General features: G+C 34.8%; 1 protein-coding gene across 4 annotated transcripts in view; it reads left to right on the top strand.

Annotated features, from left to right (window-relative positions):
• The window catches only part of BRWD3 (bromodomain and WD repeat-containing protein), a 67,315-nt gene that overhangs the window by 4,641 nt on the left and 36,258 nt on the right, over positions 1-26,416 (top strand). For 3 of the 4 annotated variants that reach the window (XM_071588833.1, XM_071588818.1, XM_071588842.1), the window contains 14 exons: positions 1,420-1,570; positions 4,342-4,440; positions 4,552-4,712; positions 6,887-7,063; positions 7,638-7,804; positions 8,938-9,054; positions 12,017-12,217; positions 15,137-15,267; positions 19,291-19,457; positions 20,608-20,730; positions 22,863-23,088; positions 23,322-23,606; positions 25,361-25,559; positions 25,654-25,867. In XM_071588833.1, coding sequence (XP_071444934.1) covers positions 1,420-1,570; positions 4,342-4,440; positions 4,552-4,712; positions 6,887-7,063; positions 7,638-7,804; positions 8,938-9,054; positions 12,017-12,217; positions 15,137-15,267; positions 19,291-19,457; positions 20,608-20,730; positions 22,863-23,088; positions 23,322-23,606; positions 25,361-25,559; positions 25,654-25,867 — 2,418 coding nt within the window. The remainder of the gene's footprint in view (positions 1-1,419; positions 1,571-4,341; positions 4,441-4,551; positions 4,713-6,886; positions 7,064-7,637; positions 7,805-8,937; positions 9,055-12,016; positions 12,218-15,136; positions 15,268-19,290; positions 19,458-20,607; positions 20,731-22,862; positions 23,089-23,321; positions 23,607-25,360; positions 25,560-25,653; positions 25,868-26,416) is intronic. The other variant, XM_071588826.1, reaches the window with a different exon arrangement.

Raw genomic sequence — 26,416 nt, 5'->3', positions numbered from 1 at the left:
TTATAAAATATATTATTTAAGGGGTTGGATTCATGTGTGGGGATGTTTGCCCCCTATTATTGTTGGAATACCGAGTAACAAAATATCAGAGGAAGTAAGTGCCTGAAGCCAAATGACAGTAATAATGGCATGACCTAATACTGGGACTGACTGAAAATGAGGAACACTAGCAGAATGAAGTGATTTTTCTTGGCTGTTTTGTACTCTGTGATGAGTAGCATGATCATTTACTATGAGGAGTTGCTCCTTAGTTGCTTTATTAAAATCATGCAGCAATGATGAAAAGGGAGAAATTAACAGGGTCACTTGTTTGATGGCCAGGTGGTGATAATGCTAATAATGGTTAATATTGAAAAACTTATGGAAGCATAATGGTGACCAAACAAGAGTATCAATGCATCTTTGATTCATTATTATGTTTCTCATCATCTACATAATACTCTACATGCTCCCATATGGCATGTAATGTTGATGTGAAGAAATTAATTTCATTGCGCAATTTGGAGCAAATTAAAAAAATGTTTCCCAATTGTGCCTACTGTATGCTATAGTTGTGATCACCTAGGGTTTGCTGTTCCAATTTAGAATTTATGCTTAAAAATTTCGCATATTAAATAAACTGGAGGAAACATCCTAACTAATTTAAGCAGTAGTTAATTCATTGAGGTAGGTAATATCATAGTATGCAATTTCCTAAAAATATTCATCGCTGCCTTAAGTCGTGCATCAAATCTTAATTCAGCTATTCGTTTTTACATCATGCATTATCATGAAATTTCCCCCTGTAGTAATAATGTAATATTCAAGTAATTAAAAATTAGTGGAATGACAATACAAAGAAAGCAACTGAGAAGCTAAAGGAAATAAACCAAAGTATGTGTTACTTTGAGAAATTTAGTCTTGAGTAAATTATTTATATTCCCAGATATTTTGAAATAATGTTGAAAGAAGGAAATTTTCATGTTGCTTTTAAATGCAGTGTACGTTTGTGAGCAATATTAACCCTTTGAGTGTCAACATTGCTGTAAGTGATGCTGGCTAATTTTCCTGAAAGTGTCTCCATTGCTCTAGTCAACTTTTCTTCAACAGCTATAAAAGTAAAAAGCAATTGATTTAATCATATTTTTATGTTTTATTCTTTTTTTGTGCCTCATGATATAATATGATTTAGTTTGTGAAGTTTTCTGCAAATTATAATTAATAGTAATATTTTACAGACATTTCATAATTTCTCTACTTCCTTGTAAAAAAATTTGGCAATGTTCGGACCAAATTTAGTAATTGCAAATGGAACTCAAAAGGTTTAATAGTGTTTCAGTCCCATTGATGTTTTTGCATTATATTTGTTTGTTAAATTATTATTTGCTTAGGGTGTCTAAACGTTTTTCATTTAAGGATTTTGTCATTTTTAATTTACAGGAAAAAAAATACCCTCACATTGATCCATTGTATCTGCTTAAAATATGCCAAAGAGTTGGACCTTTGTTAGATAAAGATATAAGCTCTTGCCTGTATGGTGTTCAGTCTCTATTAGGAGCTGGAAAGCAATCTCTACTCAGGACAGAAAAAGGTAGGTGTATGATTTTCATGTATCTTTAATTTTCTATGGTATCAAACTTTTATCTTTTTCATTTTGCTGCATCTAATTGCTACCAGAAACCAACAATCACAAAAAATTTGACTCAATAAGTACTTTCAATTTCACTTCAAATAGCTTATGTAGAGAAACTGTTTTTATATAATCATTGTGTAAGCTCAGTGATGTGAACTCAAATGAAGAAAGTGAAGTAGTGCTTTACTGACTTTAATGTTAAAGTTAGTGATGTATGAATAACTTTCATCCTGCAAGTCCATTTATCCATGTCTGTATCTCTTTTATCCTTGCCTTCCAATTTCCTCCAGACTTTTAGAGAAATAAACATAATTGCTTTCATCATTATCATCAACAAACTTGGCAATAATTGAGTTACTCTGGATATTTGTCTGTTCTTAATGCATGAAGAATGTTTTTGCACTTAAAAAAGAAAGTTGTTGTAAAATTACTGGCAAATCACACATATGAAATGTATCAGATGCATATAAGCGCTGTATCAAATGCAGAAACAGTATTCAATAGTAGCAGATCATCAATTCTGATAACTGAATTAAGGAATCGTGGAACATTATCAAAGAATCACAGAGGCAAAAAATGATAATTTTATTCATCTTCATGATGATTCTCGAGTTCTTATCAGTGACCCATTTTTACCTAACCTCAATGACTCGAAAAGCTTTGTATTGTATGGTGAAACCAAAGCAAAAGGGAATAAGTGAGAATGGCATTACCCTCTCCCCCCCTCCAATTACCAAGGGAAATCTGTATTTCTTGAGAAATTTTGGAAAATGAGCAAATAGTAACAATTAAAAAATTTTCTCACAAAGCTGTACCTGGTCTTGAATCTCTATTTTTACTCGTATATAATATTATTCTAATTTCATATGGTCTAGTTAAAGATCCACTGTAATATGTCGTGTATGAATCTCTTCTATTAGGAGTATTTCCCTCCTCTCAAGAGAGCTCCAGAGTTGCATCTATTTATAAAGGAAAAGTCCAGGCAAGGGAGGTTAAGAACTAATTACCAGTCAGCATAATTAATCAATTTGCAAAAATTGGAAACCAAATTGAAAAGATTTGCAGAATTGTTTGCTTACGTTTTTCAATGGCAGCAATAGTCCAGCTATGGTTCAACATGGTTTTCGAGCCAACAGATCTTCTGAATCTGCCATGTTTACTGCTTTGGATTGCATTATAGTATTACTTGATTAAGGAATTGAGACAGGGACTATTACTTATTTTTTCCTAAGTTTTGATTATGTTGGTCTTAAAATTTTACTCAATAAATTTGAGATAATTGACAAAGAAAAAATGTCATTTGGCTAGTTGAATCATACTTATTGGAATGGAAGTTATAATGTTGCAATTTGACACCATTCACTGTGGTGTTTATATAAATGATTTGCCTGATTACCTTAGCCCTTATCAATAGTCTTCTGGCAATTCTTTATGCAGATGACACTATTATACTGTCATTTGATGAATCCTTAACCAACTTGCTAAGTAAAAGTGAACAAGCTCTGTAGCATATAGGTAGATCTTTAGTGTGCAATTAACTGAATTGACATTAACGCAGATAAATCAAAAATGATACATTTTCGCTTAAAAGTTAATAGTATATTCTAAGTTGGCTAAAGAAACAGTCTGTTAAAAGGGTTCAGTATGTAAAATTCGTGGGTTTATTTTTAGATGACTGTGTCAACTGGGGGACACATGTTCATCATTAAGCTAATATATTGAATACGCTTTGTTTTATGTTAAGATATTTTATGATGAAGAAAGCTAAGTCAACAAAGATGTGGTAGGTCCTACATGCTTTTGGTAAATTTGATCGAAAACGCACAGCATCCCTTCTGGAGTGCCCCTGCATATCCTATAAGAATTTTCAAAGAACAAAGAAGTGTTGTGATAACCTTTGCTGGAAATTCTCCTCAAATCCCCTATCAGCCCTTATTTGAATATCTCAAGCTTCTTTCCTAACCATATATATTGTGTACAATAGTACTCATCTGGGAAAGGAGTAACCCACTCCCTAAAAATTGTGCTATTTCATTATAACTCAGGTGAAGGAAAAATTGGTTTTACCTCTTTCCAATTAGTTTGAAAAACACCTTCAACTGCCTGTTTAATTTGTTAAATTATGTAGTTAAATAAACTCCCAGAGTCTAAAAGATGCTCGCAGTGTCACATCCTTGTAACCTGGAAAAGTTCCTACTGGGGATATTGTATTGCTCTACTTTTGAGCATCCTAATGTTACTATATAATAGTGACTGTTGTATATATTATGCATGCAAATATTACTTTTATGCATTGTTCATGGATCTACATGCATTTGAATTTTTTTGCTTTGTAATTCTTCAATTAAATGTTGATTAATGAGATGATTATGATTAAATGATTGATGATTTTTGATGATGATGATTAAATATTATTATCGTATCGCTGTCCCCGGTGGCAGTGGGGTAACATTCTCACCTGCCAACCCAGAGGTCATGGGTTCAATTCCCACCTAGGTGGGTCTTTCTTCATCTAGGGCTTGGATGTTTGTAATTGTTTCTATTGTTACATATATCATGTTAAAAGTCAGATGTAAAGGCCAAGTGCTGTTTTCGGATTAATGCAAAATAAATATTGTACATGAGAAGTTCACTTGAAGACAGGAGATTTTTCTATAAAATAAAGGAAATTGTTTTCTTCAAATCTGTAAGTTGTGTCAATTTAGCATTTTCTGGTTTTATTTGCTTAGATCAAAGACGGACATGTTACAGTTGTGTTGACTATGCTACCAGGAAGAATAATCATCCACTTCTGGAACCATACAATTATGATGGTGCCCATAATCTTGGTAAGTACTTCAAATTTGGGGTAAAAATAAATTAACTAAGAAGGGAATTAATGGAATATAAAATATCTTAATTTTTTATCTGCTTTAACCTTGCATCATTTTAATTTATAGTGCAAGTTCTTCATGGAAGAGATACTTCTGGAGGTATCAGTCGGAGTCATGCTGTCCCTGTTAAATTCTATTCTCGCCTGCGACTATTTTGTCGCACACTGGGCCACCTGTCGGCTGTATATTGCTTGCTGTTTGACAGAACTGGGAAATTCATGATCACTGTAAGTTAAATTATGTTATAATTAGCTAATTATATTTTGTCTGTTAATTCTGAGACTTTGATTCTGTTGATAAATAAAAAAAAATTAAGTAATATCTAATTCTTTGCTAAGTCTAATCAAAAGTTAACAGCCAGGTTAATTTCAAGAATGTCCCTGTCTTGTTTGGTTAAAGTTATACCATCATATCCTTGGCCCATAAGATGCTGGTTGATTTCAGAGTAAAACAAAGTGAGGCTTATGGGCCGGGATATAGTATTTCTTTACTCCAGATTTTTGTTTCTGCTGTAGAAATCTTGGTTGATAAGAGTTCAGTATCAGTTATGAAATTTACTATACATAAATACGCCTTTAATTTAATGATATTAAACTAATTTAACTAATGTAAAACAGCATTATTTCGATAGTGTTCAATTGAAAATATCATGAATGAGGGCTGTTCAATAAAGGATGTTTAAAATTATTTCTCACTACACCATTTGACTATTCCACCAAATTTTCGTTACCTTTCTCAAAGTAGTCCTAACTAGTAGCAATGAATCTGCCCCACATTTTCCTTTTTTTGTCTTTCAAGATACACTGGTAGCCATTTTTGAAATATCCAAAAATCACTTGAGCAGCTTTCATCTATGCTTCTGATAATGAATAATGCTTTCCACAAAGGTCACATGATTAGGTTAGGACAATAGAGAGTGTAAGGAACGCACATTACATTGATTTTTATGAGATATTCAGCGGCTACATTTTTGACATGCTGCCATATTTATCATTGTGCAGCATCCAGCCTTTATTTGAAGTGTGCCCTTCTATGCTTCCTATATTTCCCCTGAGAATGTTCCGTACATCCCCTTTGAGTGTGAAATTGACAGTTTTGTTTCTTAGTACCAAATGCTGATTCATTATTCACTGAAATCCAACAAAGGATATGACCATAACTTTCTCAGTTAATGCCATCAATGTGCCTGTATGTATTTGGTGTTGGTGGTATCAGAGATATCCATATGAAGCATTTCTGACTGCTCGCAGGATCACAGTAACACAAGTTTCATTTGCAGTGATAAACTTGGAAAGAAACCACTTCTCATCTTCCGTTAACATTAACTTCAACTTCAAACAAACCTGCATTTGAACAGTTATGTGAGCAGTCTTGGAACCTACCTTGGGCAAATACATCCCATGTGCAATTGTCTGTTTTAATGTATGATTGACACCAAATGAAATTATCAATATTCTGATATTGCTCTTCATGTTAGTCAATGATTTTCTCTCACTAAGGCAGCCACGGTATTAATGTCTACTTCCAATAGAGCAAAGATTAGAGCTCCAGGTCTACATTCCCTTGAAATTATCTTCCCTCTTCCTTTCCCGTAGTGTAAAAATCATTCGCCTTGACCGGGATCCTGGTCATTGCAAATTATTTTTACTCCCTGAAATTGTTGCATTGTAATTCACAGTTAGTGGATGACTCGGTTAAAAAGTTACTGTTGCGGTATCTTCCGCAGTTTCTTGGAATTTTTTTCCATGTATATTCAGGGATTCTGTAAATCCCCTTGGCTCTCTCCTGACTTGGTCACTTGTTTGTTGCTACTTTTATTCAGTTGACCGCACTTAAATGCCACTATTGGTACAATATATTCAATAGTACAGGAGTACACAAATTGCACAATTTTATGGTAATGCAATTTACCATATAGGAAAATTATGTACTCAGGCAGCAAGTGTCACTGGTCATGAGGCTGCTCATGGTTGTATGAGTCACTGATAATATAATTTATATTTCACAAAGAGCAGGGATTTTAGCGGAATTGAATGAAAAAGAGTCCTTACAGTTGAGTGAATGCAGTTTCATTCAACATAATGAATAGAAATCACTGGATTACTGTAAAGTGTACTTTTTGTCTTGTTTAGTAATGATGAGAGATCATGTGTGTGCTGTTTTACCCATTGAGAGTCATAAATCATTCTTATCTAATTAAAAAAATTAGAAAAATGACTAGTTAACCTGAGTATTATTCTAATAATACAAAATATGGCTGGCTAGAAAATCTTGCAGTATAGCTTAATCATTGGTGACATTAAATTACTTGTGACATGCTATTTTAAGGTAGATTCTTCTGCATAAATATTTAACTCATGAATCTTTAATTGTGTATAATTTTTATTTTATTATTTATCAGGGTGCTGATGATTTATTGGTAAAAATATGGAGTGCAGTTGATGGCAGACTCTTAGCTACCCTTCGTGGAGCATCTGCTGAAATAACAGATATAGCAGTTAACCCCGAGAACACTTTACTGGCCGCTGGAAGTTGTGACAAAATTCTCCGTGTTTGGTGCCTACAATCAACTGCACCCGTGAGTAATTTTTTTGAAGAATTTTTTATAATAATCCATTGCCAGAGAATATCTCTGTAATATATACTTTCTTATCCGAGGGAACTGGAAATATATGTGGCTAAAAGAAAAAAGCTGACAATGTCAATTGCCAGTTTGCAACATATTGTATTTGAATGTGTAAAGTGATTTGTGGGGAAAGGAAAATTTACAATGGTAAAATGGTATTTGCTATTTCAACAAATGTTATTTGACTGTTTGTCACTGTTACTGTCATTTAAGTGTGTTCAATTATTCATTATATCTCAGAAAATATATCATCTATAAGATTGTGCAATTGTATCGCACTCTGGTTCAATGTGGTCACCTCAAATTTACCGTTCCAATAATTTGTTTATTAATGGCAGCAATTTTTGAATTCTTAATTCTGAGCATATTAACATGTATGCCATTGTTAACTCAATTGTTGGCTCATTCCCTAATTTCTTTCATAACTGTCACACCATTCACCGATTTGTGTTCAGTCTTCTAGATTCTCTGTACAAATATCACTTTTCATAGTTACTACTCTGAAATGTGTCTTTCATTGTTAAAGGTGGCTGTTTTGACTGGGCATACTGGAATGATCACAGCTGTTCATTTCTGCCCCTGTCCAAGGAGTGATGGAACTCGTTATCTCATATCTAGTAGCAGTGATGGATCTGTTGCATTTTGGACTTATCATCATCCAGATGGGCATCCAGAAGAGATACCCACATTTTTGTTAGTAATATTTTATTGTTGTTGGCATCTTAGATATTATTATTATAATCTACCAGTGATTCATCACCAAAAAGAGGTGTCATATTTGCAAATGCTTTTGTACATACATGGTCTGTACAATAAATGCATGTACTGGTGCAATCTGGCAACCATGATGCAGACTATAGCCCCACCCACTAGCGGCACTAGTCACATAAGACCCAATGAGCCGTCTGTGCTTGGCGGATCGTTGAGCTGTGTGTATGGTGCCAGTTATGTTAGTTTCCATTGTCCTTATTTTTACTGTTTGTTGGAAATTGAAATTGAGAAAATCAAGGAGAAACGAATCAACATCAAGTTATTGGGGAAGTGCAGTAAAAGTTATCAAGAAATTACTGAAATGTTGACAGCTGTTCATTGTGATAATGCTCTGAAGAAAACATCTGTTTTTAAGTGGATTAAGCATTTTAAAGATGGCCGACAAGATGCCACGGATGATGCAAGGCTGGGACGACCTTCAACCACCAGTATTAAAAACAACATTGATTGTGTTCGGTCCCTTGCCCTTACTGATTATCAAAAAAAACTGTCCAAATGATAGCTGATGAACTGAATTTAGGAAAGTCAACACGGCACACTATTTTAATCGAACATGGTGGATGCACCCTTTACCATGACAATGCACCTGCACACTAAGCATTGATTTTTCACCAGGTTCTGGCAAAAAATTCAATCACCATCCTTGATCATCTTCCATATTCACCAGATCTCGCCCAATGTGACTTTTTCCATTTCCAAAAATGCAAAAATGTGATGAGGGGACATCACTGGGAAGATCTGGACGCAATAAAGCAAGAAACGACGAGAAAACTAAAAAGCCTAATTGCCGAGGACTTCCAAGGGTGCTTCAAACATTGGGAAAGAGGAAGATGGAATAATTGCATAGCAACGAATGGAGAGTACTTTGAAGGAGACAAAATCGAATAACATTAAATTTTGCAAAATAAAGTTTTTATGGCCTCAGTTAGCGTATTTATTTGACTGTGTAGTATGTAGACATATTCCTGAAATAATTTAGGTAAACAATTTTTTTTTTTAATAATGTCATTAGTCCATATGATGAAGTAAAATAATTGAAGTTATTTGATTCACAGGCCAAAACCAATACAGTACAATGAGCGAATGAGGCCAGGTCAAGCACAAATGATATGTGCATCATTCAGCTGTGGTGGATCTTTTTTAGCTGCTGGAAATGCTGATCATCATGTCAGGTTAGCTACCATTTTTTAATTGGAGTTTTCTAATGATAATTTATATTTTCACATTTCTTTGCCACCCATTGTATTATATTAACTGTAATTGTTTATTAGCAAATTTTACTCATCTAGCAGGTCTAGTTTGTGTGTATATTGCATGGTATTTATTTAGTTACCTCCATTATATTTATTTGCAATGCCATATTACCTGCATAACTTATTAAAAATGAGTTTTAAAATCTTTGGCTCTGGTGAAGTTTCTGCAGTGAAGATTCTACTGCTTTGTAATAATTTATCAATGTGTATTACCATCAAATGACCAGCTATAGAATGCTCACAACATTCCTCCAAGGGAATATAGAAAAATAAGCTTGATCTTGGATGCAGCCAAAGTGGTACTTTGGATCATCAATAAGAGGATGGAGAGGTGAGCAAATAATTACTTAAGGGATGATCAGTTAGGGTTCAGAGGGGAGAGAGGTGTGATTCTGTAGTAGAAATGAATTTGCTAATAGAGTGGTACAGAATACAGTCAGGATTTATTTGTTTGTTTTCACATTTTGAGTAGGCTTTCTATGGAGTGAATTGTGCAGGATAATATGATTTGGAGAATAAATTAATGTATTGAAGAGAAAAGGTATAGTAGATTAGAGGGATAGGCGACTTATTTACAACCTTTACATGTTTGACTGCTAAGGTGTGAGGCCAGGATGGACAGTATTAGGAAGAGGGGTGAGACAGGGGTATCCATCATCACACATGTTTTTTAACATACATTTTGAAGAAATGGTTAAAGAGAATGGGTCGCGGTAGTCCAGTGGGTAGAGTGTTGGAATGCTGACCGGAGGGTCCCGGGTTCAATTCCCGGGCAAGGCACTCTGGGCACCTGCAGCTCCACCCAAGCTAAAGTGATTTTTCGGGTACCAGGTCTTCCTGGGAAACCATAACCGGCACAGGGAAAGGAACTGGCCCCCCTACTCTGATGTGTGAATTTTCACACGCTGTATAGGGCTTAGTACTGGGTGAACTCTGCCATCACCTACCAAACCGACCTTCGGGTTGATTACTGTGTTTATGGTTTTATGGTTTGGTTAAAGAGACATTGAAATAGCTAGCAATAGGAATGAAAGTTTTTAGGCAATTCATAAAATCAGGTTTACTGATGATGAAGTTTTAGTTTGCCCCTCAGCTAACAGGTTAAAATCATTGCTGAAAGCATCACAACATCAGTGTGACAAGCGCACTTGATAAAGGAGATAACTTCAGGCGTCACTTTGTGGAAACGATGCATATTGCAAAAGAAACACTTGGTTTTTCCACATAAAATATTTATTCACGACCTAGGTTTCGACGCTCAGCATCTGAAGATGACGCTGAGCGTCGAAACCTAGGTCGTGAATAAATATTTTATGTGGAAAAACCAAGTGTTTCTTTTGCAATCAGTGTGAGATGAGAATCAATGTAAACCAACAAAGTTATTAAGATTTTTGTGAAAGAGAAAGACAAATTTAAGCTTCAAAATAGAGTCATAAATTGGAAGAGGAGTAAGAGTTTACTTATTCTATGAATACTTTAGACCAAAGTGGTAGAGACATAAGAAGAAGAATTGCATTAGGCAAAGTAGCTTTCACTAAGAGGAAGGAATTGATGACAGAGACTTTGAAAATGAATGTATAGTGATGGCTCATCAAAACTTTGGTATGGTGCATGGTTTTGAATGTTGCAGAAACATGGTTATAGAAGAATGACGTTCGGCATAGAGGTATTTGAAATATGGGTGTGGATAAAGATGGAAAAGGGGAAATGGACAGAAAGAAAAATAAACTGAAGTAGCACTAGGTATGGTGGGAGAGGAGGGGAATTGTAGGGAGGAATCCAAGGAGGCAGGAAAGATGAATGTATAGCATTTTGATTCACAATGAGATGTTGAAAATTGTGATAGATGAGAGAATATTGGGCAAGCAAGGAAGGGTTAGGAATAAGGTAGGCATATTGGATGGAATAAAAGGGAAGAAGGATGTATTGAAGAGGATATTATTGCAGTGTCAGATATCTGGTTGCTTTTTGTTAAGAGAGGTAAGGAAATCTGTCTGCTAGCTGTTCTAAAGAAAGCTCGAAATTATAAGAGTCATCCACTAATATGCATTAAAATGCAGAAAATTTTGAAGGGTAAAAATCATTTACTTTGACCAGATTCAAACCTGGTTCCCTCGATGTCTGGACGAGCACTTAGTAGTTACACTTCGAAATTTTCTGCATTTTAATAATACATGTATTATGATGATAGTTTTACATAATGTGTACTTTCAATTTTATGTATTAGTGTAAATGTGTATAAATATGCAAATATGACTATATATATCTTACCTTAAAAATCAACTGCAATATACGTGATTGCTATTGGAGAATTAAAATTCTATTTATTCATGTCGCCAAGTCCGCCTCAGAAATTTGATTGGGCTCATGTTAATGATAGACCAATGGATGTAGGCCAATAAGCTTGTGCACTCAAATGTCTACCTGTTATGATAATCTCAAAACTCTCTTGTTTCGTTTAAGAACTATATTGCAAGCACTTAGCTTATTTCTTATAGCTTATTTCTCTCTGTTATCATATAGTTGTATTTTTTCTCGACCTGAACTCATACTTTCTTGGTATTTTGGCTACAGAAAATTAGTGCAGAAAAGTGGTTTGGTTTCTATGAATGGGGATTTTTACTCAACTGCCTTTTATTTGATGATTAGGTGTCTTTGGTAAAACATTTCTTTCGCTTTTAAAATTTCTGCGAAATGTAATTGGAGACGGGAAATTACTGTAACTTTTTAAAGGAAAAATTATGAATGGTGATTGCAATTGCCATTTGTTACTATTCAGCTTTTACATTTAGAAGTATTGAATGGAATCATAGCAATGGTTTTATTTCCATCACCAGATAAAGTGGTGGAAACCAGTAATTTTAAATTCTGATTTTTGCAGGGTATACAACATGTTCGGGGATGAAGGTCCTGTTAGAATTTTGGAGGAAGAAGCACACACTGATGGGGTGGACTCCATTCAATGGGCTAACAAGAGTTTACGTTTTGTTTCTGGAAGCAAAGACGGCACAGCAATTCTTTGGACCTTCCAGCGTCAGCGTTGGGTACCTATGCGCTTAAAGATGAATACCAAATTGCCTGGGTATGTGTACAGGTGTTGAATCACTGACTTTTATAGAATTCAAGACTGTTCAATGGTATTTCTTTCTGATTGTGTGTCACAGTTTGGAATCTGGTACCAAGAGCTTTTTATTTTTTGCAGGACCTAATTTATGAAGTGTTCTACAAATGAGATTGCAAGAGCTAATACTTGATAAAAATGACAAATTAGTTTAAATTTTTTATTGGTAATGCTCTGTAAAATTTCATATAACACTGCCTTCCCACGATTTCAACCATTTATTTTTATTTTATTTAGCACTAATCCAAAAGCAGCCAGATTTGATAATTAAATCAAATTTTCAACTTGAAAATAGTAACATAGACACTCATAAAAACTTCATCAAGTCCTCATTGAGAGAAAATCCACCCAGATGGGAATTCAACCTGAGACCTCTTTTGAGTCAGCAGGCAAGGGTGTTACCATTACACCACCAGGGTCTGAAATAGGAGACCTAAATGAAATTTAAGCATTACAACTTTAAGCAAAATATTTATTTTTTGGTAATAATGTTTATGTAATTTTGTTGGTTAGGTCATTTGGTCAAAGTCGACTTTTTTAAGATTCATGCCCACACTTCATCAGTTGTTAATGTTTACCAAATGCTAGTGATTGGACTATTGCAAATTTTTAGGTTTGGTTGCTTGTTCAATTCTTAAGGTTCAGCTCCAATAGTTAGGTAGAATGGACAGGTATCAAGCTATTGAAAGTTTCCATAATAAACAAAAACACTGCCTTCGAAGAAATTATCTTCTGATTAGGACTTAAACATACAAGTGTTGAAAATTTTCATGCTATCACTAAGTGCATGTACTATCTTCATGATTTTTTTAAGCTTCAAAACTAAAGATGTTTGCTCATAATTTGTAGGTAAAGATGTACTGTATGATAAATTTTACATAATATCTTTCGTGAAAAAACCATAAACATTCATAATGATGCAAATTCATGAGACTATCCTGGGAATCTCATGTTTATAAAATGAGCTCTAAAGAACATTATCACCTGAGAAAAATTGTGACCCTGGTTCATGATGTTACAGCTCTCTCAGTTTATCATGCATTCATTCATAGTTGACTGAAACATGGAATTGCCATGTAGGGTTGCTCATATCATTCCATTCACCTCTTTAGGCTACAAAAATGGGGAGTTAGAATGCTATAAAAATCTCAAAGCCATGTAGTCATAGACCTTACTTTAAAAAATTCAAATTTTAATTATTCCTTGTATGTACAGGGTACAGCAGTTAAATCCGGACAAATGAAACTTCTGTGTAAATGCAAATAATTAAAAGAACAAATACAAATGAGAATCCTTTTACATACGAGTAGTGGTATCTGTCAAGAGTAACAGTACTCAATGTAACCCTCTTCAGCTGCAATGGCCAGCTCCAATCTTGTCCTGAATGGATCGCATGCACTCTTTAAAACAGCACTGTCCATATTCGTGAATGCTGCTACGATAGTGGTGCATATAGATGCGACATTAGGGTGCCTCGTCATATTGCTAACTCTTTTGACTATGCTGCAGACATAATAGTCGAGGGGGTTCAAGTCCAGGCTATTCGGGGCCCAGAACTCCTTTGACCAGATCATGTCATTGTTATCTAAGAGCCAGTTTTGGACTGAATGACTCGTATGAGATGGTGCACCATCCTGTTGAAAGACATATTTGTCTCCCCGAGGCTACAGTTACTATATACGGTTTTAAGGCATTCCAAAATTTGCAAATTCACAAAAATTTGCAAAATTCCTCTGAAATCATCGACCGAGTGTTTCCTCAAATGATATTTCCCTGCCATGTTAGCAAAACCTTCCCCAGACTTCTCCCAAGCATTATACTTAGCCTCATTGTTGTAAACAGTTGATCTTTGGTACCCAAAGAATTGAACTATTTCACTGCACGAATGCCCAGCGGGAACACTTTCGATAATAGCAGCTCTTTCATTGTACTCCACACTTGTACGTGATGTCTTGGCCATTTTGAGGTTATGACTGTTTACTAGATGCTTTTATCTTTCAAGAATGCCAATCGCGACCTCCAGTGGCACTACGATATGTTAGAAAATTCAAATTGAAATTTGTCTGGAGATAACCACCGCACCCTGTATATATTCCATACTATTATTATTGTGCAGCTAAACAAAGCCATGTTGATTACTAATGCTGATGTACATTTGCTCAGCGCAAGAGGTTGATATAACTCAAGGATTACTGCCCATAACTCGGCTAGTTTGCAAAGAATCCTAGTTATGATGGTGTGAAACCTATGAAATAATTTTCTAAAACAGTAAATGAAATTTTATTCTTGTGTAAACTTGTTAATACTCTTGTTTACTGTTTTTTATTTATGAATGTACATTTGTATTCACACTCTGACTGCAATGCATTGTGTTTGTCTGCAATATTTTCAATCAATTTGACATGTTCCCTACATGTCCGAAATTGTCTTTTTGGAACCAATAATCATCATTATCAATACAATAATGCCATTAAAGAAGTTTGAACTGTAGAATTTTTCATCTGAAAAATTAGCTCCCTATGAAGTGTATGCAGAAATTTTCTGCAGGCTGTTAATAATATCATAATCATATAATTATAAATTAGTATTCTTCTTCTCCTCGTGATGAAAGATGAAATTAGTATTTTTATTTTTGGTATTGTCTAAATTAAAATATTGCTGCCTGTTTTGTTAAACTGAATTAATTCTGGCTGCCCATGGACACAGCAGTTTAATTTCTAACAGGCCTCAAAGTATGTAAAATGAGCTATGTGAAAGAACTTAGTAAAGTGCCATTTTTGTGATTATCTACTCTATTGCCCATGTTTAGTGTCTGTTCATGTACAGCACTATAAAAATTTTTTGATACATGCTATATTTTTTATGTTTCTTTCTGTACAGTAGTGGTGACCAAGAGTCTGAGGATGGTAAAGTGAAGTTGAAAGTCACCATGGTTGGTTGGGATCTCTCTGATCAGTGGGTTATCACAGCTGTCAATGACCACTCTCTCAAAGTCTGGAATTCTATCTCAGGTACTCCAAATTTGGATTTATTATTTAAAGATGTGTAAGTGTAAATAATGATGTAATGAAATGACATGTAGGATATTTTTTTGATATTTATCCAGTGTGATAAATATGAAATAAGCCATGAACGGTAGTACCCTCAATTTGCATAACTGCCAGGGACCATAAATATCACTATTGCAGCAAGTAGCCATGCAATCTTGCTATCATATTGTTTTTGGCTTTGATGTTTGCTTAAGGAAAGTACGACTTATATTCAATTGTAATTTTGCCCTAATTTTACATTTTGCATAACTGCAATTTCTTGTTCTTATTGAGCTTTCGTCCTAAAATCAGGGTTGTTTATCCTTCACTTACTCGAGCTACTTTTCATTTTTCATGCATGTTGAACTGTTATCATTTTGTGAGATAACCATTGTAATCATTGAAGTAAACTAGGACTAATTGGCTTATATGATGGCAATTACATTTAAGCATAATTTCTTCCAGATGCTTTTCTTATGATATTGAAGCTATTGTAAAATTGCTGCTTTCTGAAAAAGTTATCATGTGCAAATCGAATAATATTAAATTAGAACTAATTAACTTCGTCAAATTTTGTTCAACTGAGTTAATTTTCCATGATGATAAATGAGTCGTGATTTTCATACATATACAGGCATGCCTTTATAACAATCCTTTTTCATTAAAAGTTTCATTGCAAAAGAGATTATCAAATAATTACTGCAGTGTGTAGAAATTCATTTTGGGTTTTCCTTTGGGTGAAAGTCTCCATTCTGGCCTGTTTCGAAGCTCAACTCAGGGATCATCTTCAGGGTGCTTAGTCTGCCTTAGACTTTGTAAATGCATGGTGTCTTAAGGCCAGTTGGGTCCTTGACTCATACAAGTTGATCTCTAAGTTAGCTGGTGGTAAATGGATTGTCCCATTAGTAAATGGATTGTGCTGCCATGCCTTTTCAGGGGCTTAAAATGCTTGGTATTTACAGAGTCCCAAAGGCAAAGTGGAGAAACTTGTGATAAGGGAACAGGACATACTATCAAGATGAGGCTTGAGGAACATAAGTGACATTTGTGGTTGGGACCACCCAAAAAAATCATCGATTGGATCAGCTATGACCATTTCATCTAGTTAGGCAAAGCCAAAATACTTACCAGCTTCCTAGGCTATTGGGTTTGCCTGGTGAAATTATCCATTGAAATTCGATTAAAGAACAGGACTTTCATTCAAGATTCTGAATATTCACTCAGCAATGCCTGGAATTATGTTTTGAATGGAATATGGCTATCATGGCAGAAATGAAAAATCACTGCTATTTACTCAACAGTTATGTTATCTGAACAATGTTGAAGGTTACTTCTTTTTATAAACAGAAAGCAATTGCAATATGACAACATTAATGAGAATATAGAGATTTTAGAAGGGGAAAGTGATTTATGCCGACCTTTTTAATAGTGTATCAGGATGATCACTGGCTGAACAAGTATTTAAGGAGAGCTGTGCATGTTTTGGGAATTTAACTAGAAGAAACACCCTATGCGGCATTGTGAGGCATGGTGAAGCAGCAACCTCTGAGTCAAAAGGAATGGAGAACCTCCATCAGTCAGTGGCTGCAAAAAGCTCATAGATTCTGAGGGTCACCTGCTACAACATGTTTGTAATTGTGAAAAGACGGTTCTTTTCAGGAAGGTGATTCCAAAGTGAACCTTAATTTATGCACATGACAGTAGAAGAGAATGCATTGCCTGACCTCAAGGCAATGAAATGCCATCTCATGCTGCTATTTTGCACAAATTCGAGTGCCAATTTGAGAATCATCCCCCTGCTTGTTTACTATGCAGAAATTCCACAAGCCTTAGAGAAGTATGCAGTCCAAAACAGCAGGCTAAATGAATTTGGAGGTCATGGGAAACTTTTGCATCGTGCCATGGGTACAAGGCATTGCCCTAATAAGGCAGTGGCAATGCGTGCCATAAATTTATTTAACAATCATTCTTGCATTTGTACCAGATTTTGAAGCAAAAAATATATCTCTTAGACAGCTTTCTATTGAAATGGAATTAGGTATGTATCATAAGTAATAACATTTCAACCCTTTCGCTTTTACAAATCGAGTTCATTTTCCCTATTGCTTCATTCCGGGATAGAAAAAAAGGTGAATGTGATCGGCAATCCTAAACAATGTATATCTAATTTTCTTTGAATTAATTTTGTACTTAATTTATTTTTTTCAGTGTGGGACACATTATCGTATTTTACATTAATTTATGTGCAAAATTTGCTTCACTAAACAAGTGTTTGGCTTTGCAAGAAAAATCATGGAATGGATTATGCTTGTAATGTAGGGAAATGAGGTTCCATGTATTCTAGCATTTTGGTTGGAATTTGCTTTTTCATATAATCAGTGGATTTGTTTTAGTTGTATATCTAAGAAAACTTCATTTAATATCATCTGATTATATGCATACTGGGGTCTCAGAGCGAGAACATGTTTGCCAGTAAAATCAGCAAATGGTGCTACGAAGATCAATCATGGCCTGTTTGATTTTGTTGTGCACAAACCACTGCATTCTTGTTGTATCTAGGTTTTTCCAATGGAAATATTGAATATATTTTCCATTAAAAAATATTGTATTGCAATAAAAATGTGTAAGCCAAAATTGATACCAAATTAATGGAATGATACTGTAGCATTAGAAAATGGTTCCATAAGACTGAGCAAAAATCTTCCTTTATTATCTGCTATTCCATTAAGTTGTGATGTTTATTGATTAATGGGAAACTTTTACCAACCATAGCTGTAAAAGTCAAGATATTAGGCCAGCAAGCTTAGACATAGAAAGAAGTAAATACATAGATGGGATATCTTAGGCTAAGGTATACTTGATTGCAAAATAGACAGGGCAGGTGGGTATTTTGAGAGTTGGACAATAAAAAATTAAAGAAATTGGATTAAAATAAGGCCTTGGAGGTAGATAAAATACTTGCAGATGTACTTAAAGATAGGGAAAAACATAGAAGGGAGAGTTTTTTGAGTTAATTCGTATCAACAAAGTTGTAGGAATTTAGATGGAAGATTTCATCTGGTCAGTGTTAGTACTATACTAGAAAAGGGAAAGGCAACTGTGTGCGAGGATATTTGTTTTCACTTGTGGCAAAAATGGCTCTAAAGATCATTAATAAGAGGATAGAAGGAGGTCAAACTATTACTTAGGGGATGAGCAGGGTTCAGGAAGGGGGGGAAGTACACACCATGCCAAAGCAGTAGTGAGGTCACTAATAGAAAGGAACATAGAATAAAATAAATGTGTGTTTTGTAGGTTTCTTGAAAGTATTTGATGAAATGAAATGAGTGGAATTAATGAATTTATTAAAGAAAAGAAGAATAGATTGGAAAAATTGGGAACTTATTTACAACCTGTACATGCCTCAAATTGCACAGGTCCAAGTGACAAAAGGGAGGTTATAATGGACAGTATCAGGAAGAGATGTAAGACAGTGATATCCATTATATTATCAACTGTGCTTTTCAATGTAAGCATGGAGCAAATGATATGAAGCATGGGAAGAACTGGAGATAGGAATGAAAGTCTATGGGCAATTCATGAAACCAGTTTGGTTTTTGTAGCTAATTAAGTTTTAGTTTGCCAGTCAGCCAATGGGTTGCAATCATTTCTAAGTGCATTAGATATCTATTTGATAGTTATGTCATGAGAATTAAAGTCAACAAAAAAAGTAAAGAGGTTTTTCAAGAAAGAGGAAGGATACTTTAAACATTTGAAAAGCACAGTAGTTGAATAAGGATGCTATCTATGTAAGACTATATATATTTGGAGAAGGCTCCAATGAATACTTGTCCAATAATATGGGTTATTTTTCCTTTGTCATACTAAGTTAAATTAGCATTTGCTGAATGTGCTGTCATTCTTGTCTTGAGTAATACTGGTAATTTATGAAGCTGATCTTTCTGTTTTCTTTTACATTCTTTCCTTTCATTTGTTCTCTATATCTCTTAAATAAATCTCTTCTAGGCACACTTGTCCATGTACTTAAAGCCCATCAGGATGAAGTATTTGTATTGGAGTCTCACCCTATTGACCATGGAGTGCTCTTGTCAGCTGGCCATGATGGGCAGATATTGGTGTGGGATATTTTGAAAGGGGGACCTCCAATTACTTCATATTATAACAGCATACAGGTATTGTGAAATACAAATTCATAGAAAGTGAAATTAAAAGTATGCTAAGAGATATAGCTACTGTATTGTAGAATTTTTATTTGCTATACCATAACAATTCGGTTATCCCCGTGCAGAGAGTCCATTATGTGGATTATCCATGCTCTTCTCTCTGACCAGAGCCTCAAAATTTTAATAAAATTACAATCTTAAAGATTATGAAATGCTTTGGAGCTTCAATATACTTTAAAAAAATACAAGTATGAAATATATGGGCTTTCTTAAAAGTTTATAATTTCATAAAATTAAAAGTTGTCAACTGTATTTAATGTTCTAATTTAAACACTTATATGCAATCAGTAATTTCCATTTATCATTTCCCTTCATTATCTAGCCCCAAGAATTCCATATACTCCTTTAAGGCAAGCAAATGCATATCTTTACGATGCAATAAATAGATCATTAACTATCTACTCTGCATTATTTTATCATGTCATATATGTCATATGATGAATATGAACCCATATCAGTGATCTTTTGCCAGTCATTTGTTGACTACCTGATTGGTTTAGCTTTTTGAGGCAGAGAAGTATCAGCTGATGATAGTTCTGTGTTCTTGTAAAGCTATAATTCCACCCGTAACTGAATAAATGGCTAAAAATGGATGAAGATGGACAAAAATGTACTTTCCATTGGTGAAAAATGCAAATCGATCACAAGGAATGAAAAATAAGTCTCCAGTAATTTATATTCTTATCACAACTGTGTTTTCCTTTTTATTCTAGTTATCCATGTTTTTTGATTATTCTAGTTATCCATCTTTGCATCATCATCCATCTGTTAGCATGGATAGTTTACTGTAATTCTCTGCTAAGTTGCAGAGTGGAAATTTCTGTTTGATGTTTCCTGAGAGAAATTATTGTTATTTGCCATATGTCTAAGAGTTCTGCTCAAAAACTTCCCAAACCTTTTTATTACAAAGAAAATACTCCACTAACAAATTATTGATCTGGTCCCCTTCAAAGTTGTCTCATCCCTAATGAACCACTCTTACAGTGTTAAAGAAGTCTTTCATTGTGAAAAGTGTGTTAATTGTGCCAACACTTGCGTAACAGGCAAACTATGTTTTCTGGTTCAATTACAAAACATAACATGGAACATGTATTTGTAGGGTCAAGGTCATGGAGCTGTATTTGATGCTAAGTGGTCACCTGATGGACAATCCATGGCTGCCACCGACTCTCATGGCCACCTTCTATTGTTTGGATTCGGATCAAACGAACGTTTTCGAAAGGTTGGTGTGGTATATAAATTTCACCCTTCATTTAATACAGTCTTCCTCAGGGAAATTATTGTTTTCACAGAATAGCCAACTGTGTGACTTGAGTGTAAATACATGTATTGAGGTATCCAAAATATGTTTTGACTAGTGCTTTGTGCAACAAAATCATAGTGTAAAAATCATTTGCATTCGCTGGAATCTGAACCCAGATCCCTCGATGTCCGGCTGAGTGCTTTAGCCAGTTAAGCTATCGAGGCATCCTTAACCTCTTGGTCAAGGCGAATTATTTTTAAACTCTGAAATTGTTGCATTGAAATGCATTTTAGCGAATGACTACAGTAGAGGTTACTGTTGCGGCATCTCCTGCAGTTTCTTGGAATTAGTGATTTGTGGCTAGTGACCGTTACCACATTTCTTGTTTTGTTCCAGTTTTGTTGTTAGCTTTGGATCTTGGTTTTGAGGGTGACGGCATTGATTTTGAAATCTAATTCTCATTTCAGGAAGGTTCGTTTTGCTATAAAAGAAAAGATGAAGATGATTCATGATTGTAAACAATTTATGTATAATTTCTTTTGAATAAACAGTCTACTGAATTTATTGTTTTGGCATGGAACTCTTTATCATATTTTACATTAATTTCTCTGTGAAAAATTTTCTCTTTACGAGAAAGATTCCAGAATGAATCATGCAGATTGTGCAAGGTTCCATTGTAGTTTTATATAAAAACTGTTAATTGGATATTTGATACTCCATGGTGAGTATTGAAATCTTATGAGTTTTTAATATGTGAAAATGACCTTATTAGTAAGTATGCGTATCATATCAGTTCCAGAGTAGATGATTTTGTTCTTAAACATGTTCAAGATCTTATCTTAAGAACTAGTGTATCTGGGAAAAGAATAACCAAAACAGCTGATTATTAGTTTTGGCCATTTACTAAATTGTGTTTCTACTTCTGTCACTGTACAATCAATTTTTTGTGGAAACAGTATCTCCAAAACTGTTGACGTGAGCAACAGAAAATTTTCAACTTCATATTCAAGTTTATGGCCACGTTAAAGGAGAAGAATCATAATTCGAAGGGAAAGGGGAGAATTAAAGACTTGATGTCACACAAATTAAAAAATGTAATAAAAATATTTCTTTATAATTTTTTTGTTTTTAAGTCAATAAAAATGTTTGTAAATATGAAAAAGGGTAATGGGACAATTGGATAATGGAATCTACTTAAACATGTGGCGACTTGCAGCTGGATCGTAGAGACATTTTATGGCACCATTTAGCATTAAACTGTGGATGCAAAGTTACATATTAATACAGTTCAATTATTTTAATAATATTCTTTACTGTTTGGTTGCCCATGTAAGAAACTGAAGGGATCCAGATGGTGTGGTGGTTAACGTACTGACTTCCCACCCAAAGGGCATGGGTTCAAATCCCGGAGAGGGCAGATATTTTTCAGTTGTATCCCAATCTCTACCTAAGGTGCTTCGTGGAGGGCACTTTGAGTGAGTGTGCTGTCGGTCGGATGGGATGTTAAGCTGTAGTCCCCTTGCTACCTTTCAGTAAGAGTAGGCTAATGCTGATGCCGGGTGTCTCTCCATCCTTCCTTCTTTCCCATCCATCCCTAACGACGCAAATGACTTTAGCCATTGGTTGCCTAATAACTACTACTGTAAGAAACTGAAAGGATGATGGGTATTTGCCGGAGAAATTGCATTGAAGCTGAATCATTTCAGTTCTTGATCAGGGACTTAACAATATTCAATTTTTTTATGATCATATATTTCATTATATAATATTTTGATCCAAAATTTTGATGTTTCTATGAGTGCCTTTATACCCTGGGACTTGGTTATAAAGACCAATCGATAGGCTTTAGGTTTGGCTAATATTTTCCTGCAACTGATATAGTTCTGTAACAACAAATTTTTGTTGTATTTTCCCAATTTACAATCCGTATAAGTATGGCATGAAATACCCAATATAAGAGCTACAGCTGTGATGTCTCATCATATTGATATTATATTGAATAAGTATTAGTTTATAAGCTCTTTTAGGCTCTTTATGAATATGGTAAAAGTCTCTACCTGTTCAGTAATGATGAGTCTATATGTCTATATGCATCCTTTTTTTATCTTCAGCTTCCAAAAGAAATGTTTTTTCATACGGACTATCGGCCATTAGTCAGAGATTCGAACCATTGGGTTTTGGATGAACAGACCCAAACAGCACCACATTTAATGCCTCCTCCTTTCCTGGTTGATATCGATGGAAACCCTCACCCACCAGCCATGCAACGTCTTGTTCCTGGGCGTCACAACTGTCGTGATGAGCAACTTATTCCAAACATCTTAGTTGGAGCTGGTGGTAATATTAACCATTAATTTCTATTTTTGGTGTAATATTTTTAATAAAGCATGAGTTTTTTATTAAACTGTGTACATTGTGTTCAAGGCTTGGGTACTTTTGCCTAAAAGTATCCTCACTTGAAAAATTAATTTGCTAAATTGAAAAATATTTCTAAAATTAATTAAATGTAATTTGTACTAAGTGTATGATTAAATAATGGAAACTAAAGTGTGATTAATTTAATCAATTAGGTGAACAAGAAGTAATCGAGGGTCTTCCTTCTGAGAACAATGGAAATCCTCGTTCCAATATTGACCAAATGATAGCAGAGCTTATGCAACAGCGTGAATATGCCGTTGATGTGGAGCAGCAAGGAGCTGATGACAGGCAAGGGGAAGAAGATGGAGATGGGGAAAGAATAAGGATTGGTGTAATGAACAGAGGTCAACTTCATCCTGCCCCAGATGAGCAGTTACAGCTAATGATTCCTCAAATGCAGCCATCACTTCAAAGAGCCTTGTTTTCCCCACGGAGTGGTGAGAGTTTCAATTTGTTCAATATGCCTAGTTTTAAATTATGTTTTTATGAGCCAAACAATGCCTGTTAAATGTTGTTTTAAAACTGTTTCATGAATTTCATCCTTAATTTGGAAACATATATATATTAGCCTTTCATATTTAGAAGTCTGGAATGATATTATATAGTATATATTATGAAAGTATAGGATTACAGAATATTTTGGAAATAAAGCATCATTTCTAAACGTTTAGAGTTAATAATCAACAGCATTGTACACTTCGCAGCAATGCAATTGAATTACTCTATTGTTCCCGGCTCTACTTTGTGGAAGTTCATGTTTATTAAATGAAGAACACAACATATCTTTCCACTGTCCTTTATTCACATACAACTAGTTCCAATGCTTAAGCGTACCTGATGATGATGCTTAAGCGTTGAAATTAGTTGTACGTGAATAAAGGACAGTGGAAAGATACATTGTGTTCTTCATTTAATAATGCAATTTAATCCAAGCAAAGTACTGCAGTGTCTTCAGTTCTTGTTTTTTTCTATTAACTGATGTAATTCCATGTTGAATAGCTGCTTGAACAAGACATTTTAAAAATCAACATGCTAAACCCAAGGTTCTGTTTTTGGGCTGATCTCATCAAGTTTTTTTGAATGTACTGCCTCAAGAAACAACGTATAACCTTGATTTAGGTTGATGATTTCATCATTTATGTGAGGTTAGTAAGGGGCTTTGTGAGGTAATAATAATAATCCTTATTTGCCTCAAGACAAGTGTAACGCATAAATTGTTTGAGGCAAATGAAAATGGGAACAGTACTGTTTTAATTTAGAATTAAAAAGATTGTTAACCACGCATCAAATTGGGTCACATCATCACATTGGGTAGCCATGCATCAAAGTGGGTCACGTCTAATAGCCAGTCACGGGGTCTCAAAGATTCAGGAGCTTCTGATAAATAACTGTCATCTTTCCTACTTGACTGTAACCGAGCATAATTCATGCTTCTTACCCCTGGTCCTTATATTGTGTAATCCCGGTCTGACTTGCACTACTGCAGTATTTCAAAACTCAACAACTTAAAAAGCTGCCTGGAAATAATTGAAAAATGTTTTCTATGCTTATAAGTAGTGTGGATGTATTTATTGTGAGCAAAATCATCATCATCATCAGAATTTCAATCATGTGATCGGTTTATTTCAGCCCTCTATTTAGTGTAAATTCTCTCACCCCCTGTTAGGTCCTTTGTTTTACATCCTTCTCATTTTTCCCATATAATTGTCTCTTGGTCTTTCTCTGAAGATCTTCCTATCAATTTTTCTTGATATTGTGTGTCTACCACAATGTGAAACTAATGTCAAAGATGCATTCAAATCAAGAACTAGAACATCCATGGATAAGAGTATTTGCTACATTGTGGTAGTTGTATACTTCTTCAATGCCTAAAACCTAGAATCTTCAAATCAGGTTTTTCCTAGCATTGTGTTCTGGAGTATCTAGGACAGTTATGGAGATTGAGTCATCATGTGAGGGAACAACATAACTGTAATTAAAAGCCTAACTAGGCCCTCATTTACCAATTAGTATCAAGAGTTAATGATTGACAATGTGATCTACTTCTTATGAGTAGTCGATTTTGCTGTTTGCACCTCTTGTGCCCAATAGAATGCATGTTGATTAAGGGGATACCCATAATAATGATATTGTATGAGATGATCTAGAGTTCAAAGGACATTAATTTTACACTGTTTTGCCTCTTAAATAGCTGCAAGACTTGGAGTTTGGGGTATTGTTGGTGCTGGTGGTGGAGGAGGAAGAATAGGACCTCGCCGAAGTGGTGATGTTGAAGGTGTAAGACAATCAAGTGGAAATTGGCAGCGTGGTGATACACCTGTTCTTTGGACCAAGAGAACTCTTGTACCCCCTTTGTCATCCAATGGAATCAAAAGCATTCAGGAAAAGTAGTATGTATTTTGTATTTGTCAAATTTGTTCTCTGAAATTACCCACAGGTTGCTGTTTATACCTGGTTGTTAATAATCTGCCATATTTTTTGTAGCATTGCACTAAGTGATTTAGAGTTGGAACATTACAACACAGAAATGACCAGGAGTCCAGAGGTGCCTCCAGAAATTTGTGGTCGGGGTTCAGAGGAATCTGTTATTGGTAGAAGACGTCGCCTTCGTAATCAACAGTCACAAAGGAGGAATTATCGAACAAGGGCCACAAGAGGTGCTGAGCCCTCAGAAAGACATTATGTCAGTGAGTATGAGGTAAGTGTTTAGACATTTATTTCTCTTTACTTCAAAAGTTTATAGAGAATTGCATAATACAAATAACTTATTGTTTAAACTTTCATCAATAATGGCTTGACTGCTGTGGTTAGCTTAGGTAATAACTTACACCTTAGAGCATTTATGTAGCGATCTTCAAACGTTTTCAAATTTTACTTCACTGCATTCCTCTGTGGCATTGCACATGTACTGAAAGTGGTTCTATCTAAAAATTTTATATATACTGTTTCCAAAAAAATTTCAGGGATGTACCACATTTCTTGTCTCTAAGAATTGGTTAGGTTTAAAAATCTACTCCTGTAACATTTGAAAACAAATTTATCTTAACTTGCCTGGTTTTATATCTGGAGAATTTAATGAAGGCAATGTTTGAAAACTTGTAGAATTCTATTTGTTATAGGTTTACTGGGTCTTCCCCAAATAGACAAAAGAAATCTAGGAAAAAATTCATTGCAGATCAAAGTACAAATTACCTAAATTCTTCAAAATAGCACCCTTGTGCATCTAGACACCTTTGCTGGTGCCTCT

Source organism: Hetaerina americana, unplaced genomic scaffold (assembly GCF_022747635.1).
Source record: "Hetaerina americana unplaced genomic scaffold, ioHetAmer1.1.p SCAF_1, whole genome shotgun sequence".
NCBI classification, from domain to species: Eukaryota; Metazoa; Arthropoda; class Insecta; order Odonata; family Calopterygidae; genus Hetaerina; species Hetaerina americana.
Note: the sequence above shows the minus strand (reverse complement) of the source record. Positions and strands in the feature narration are given on the sequence as shown.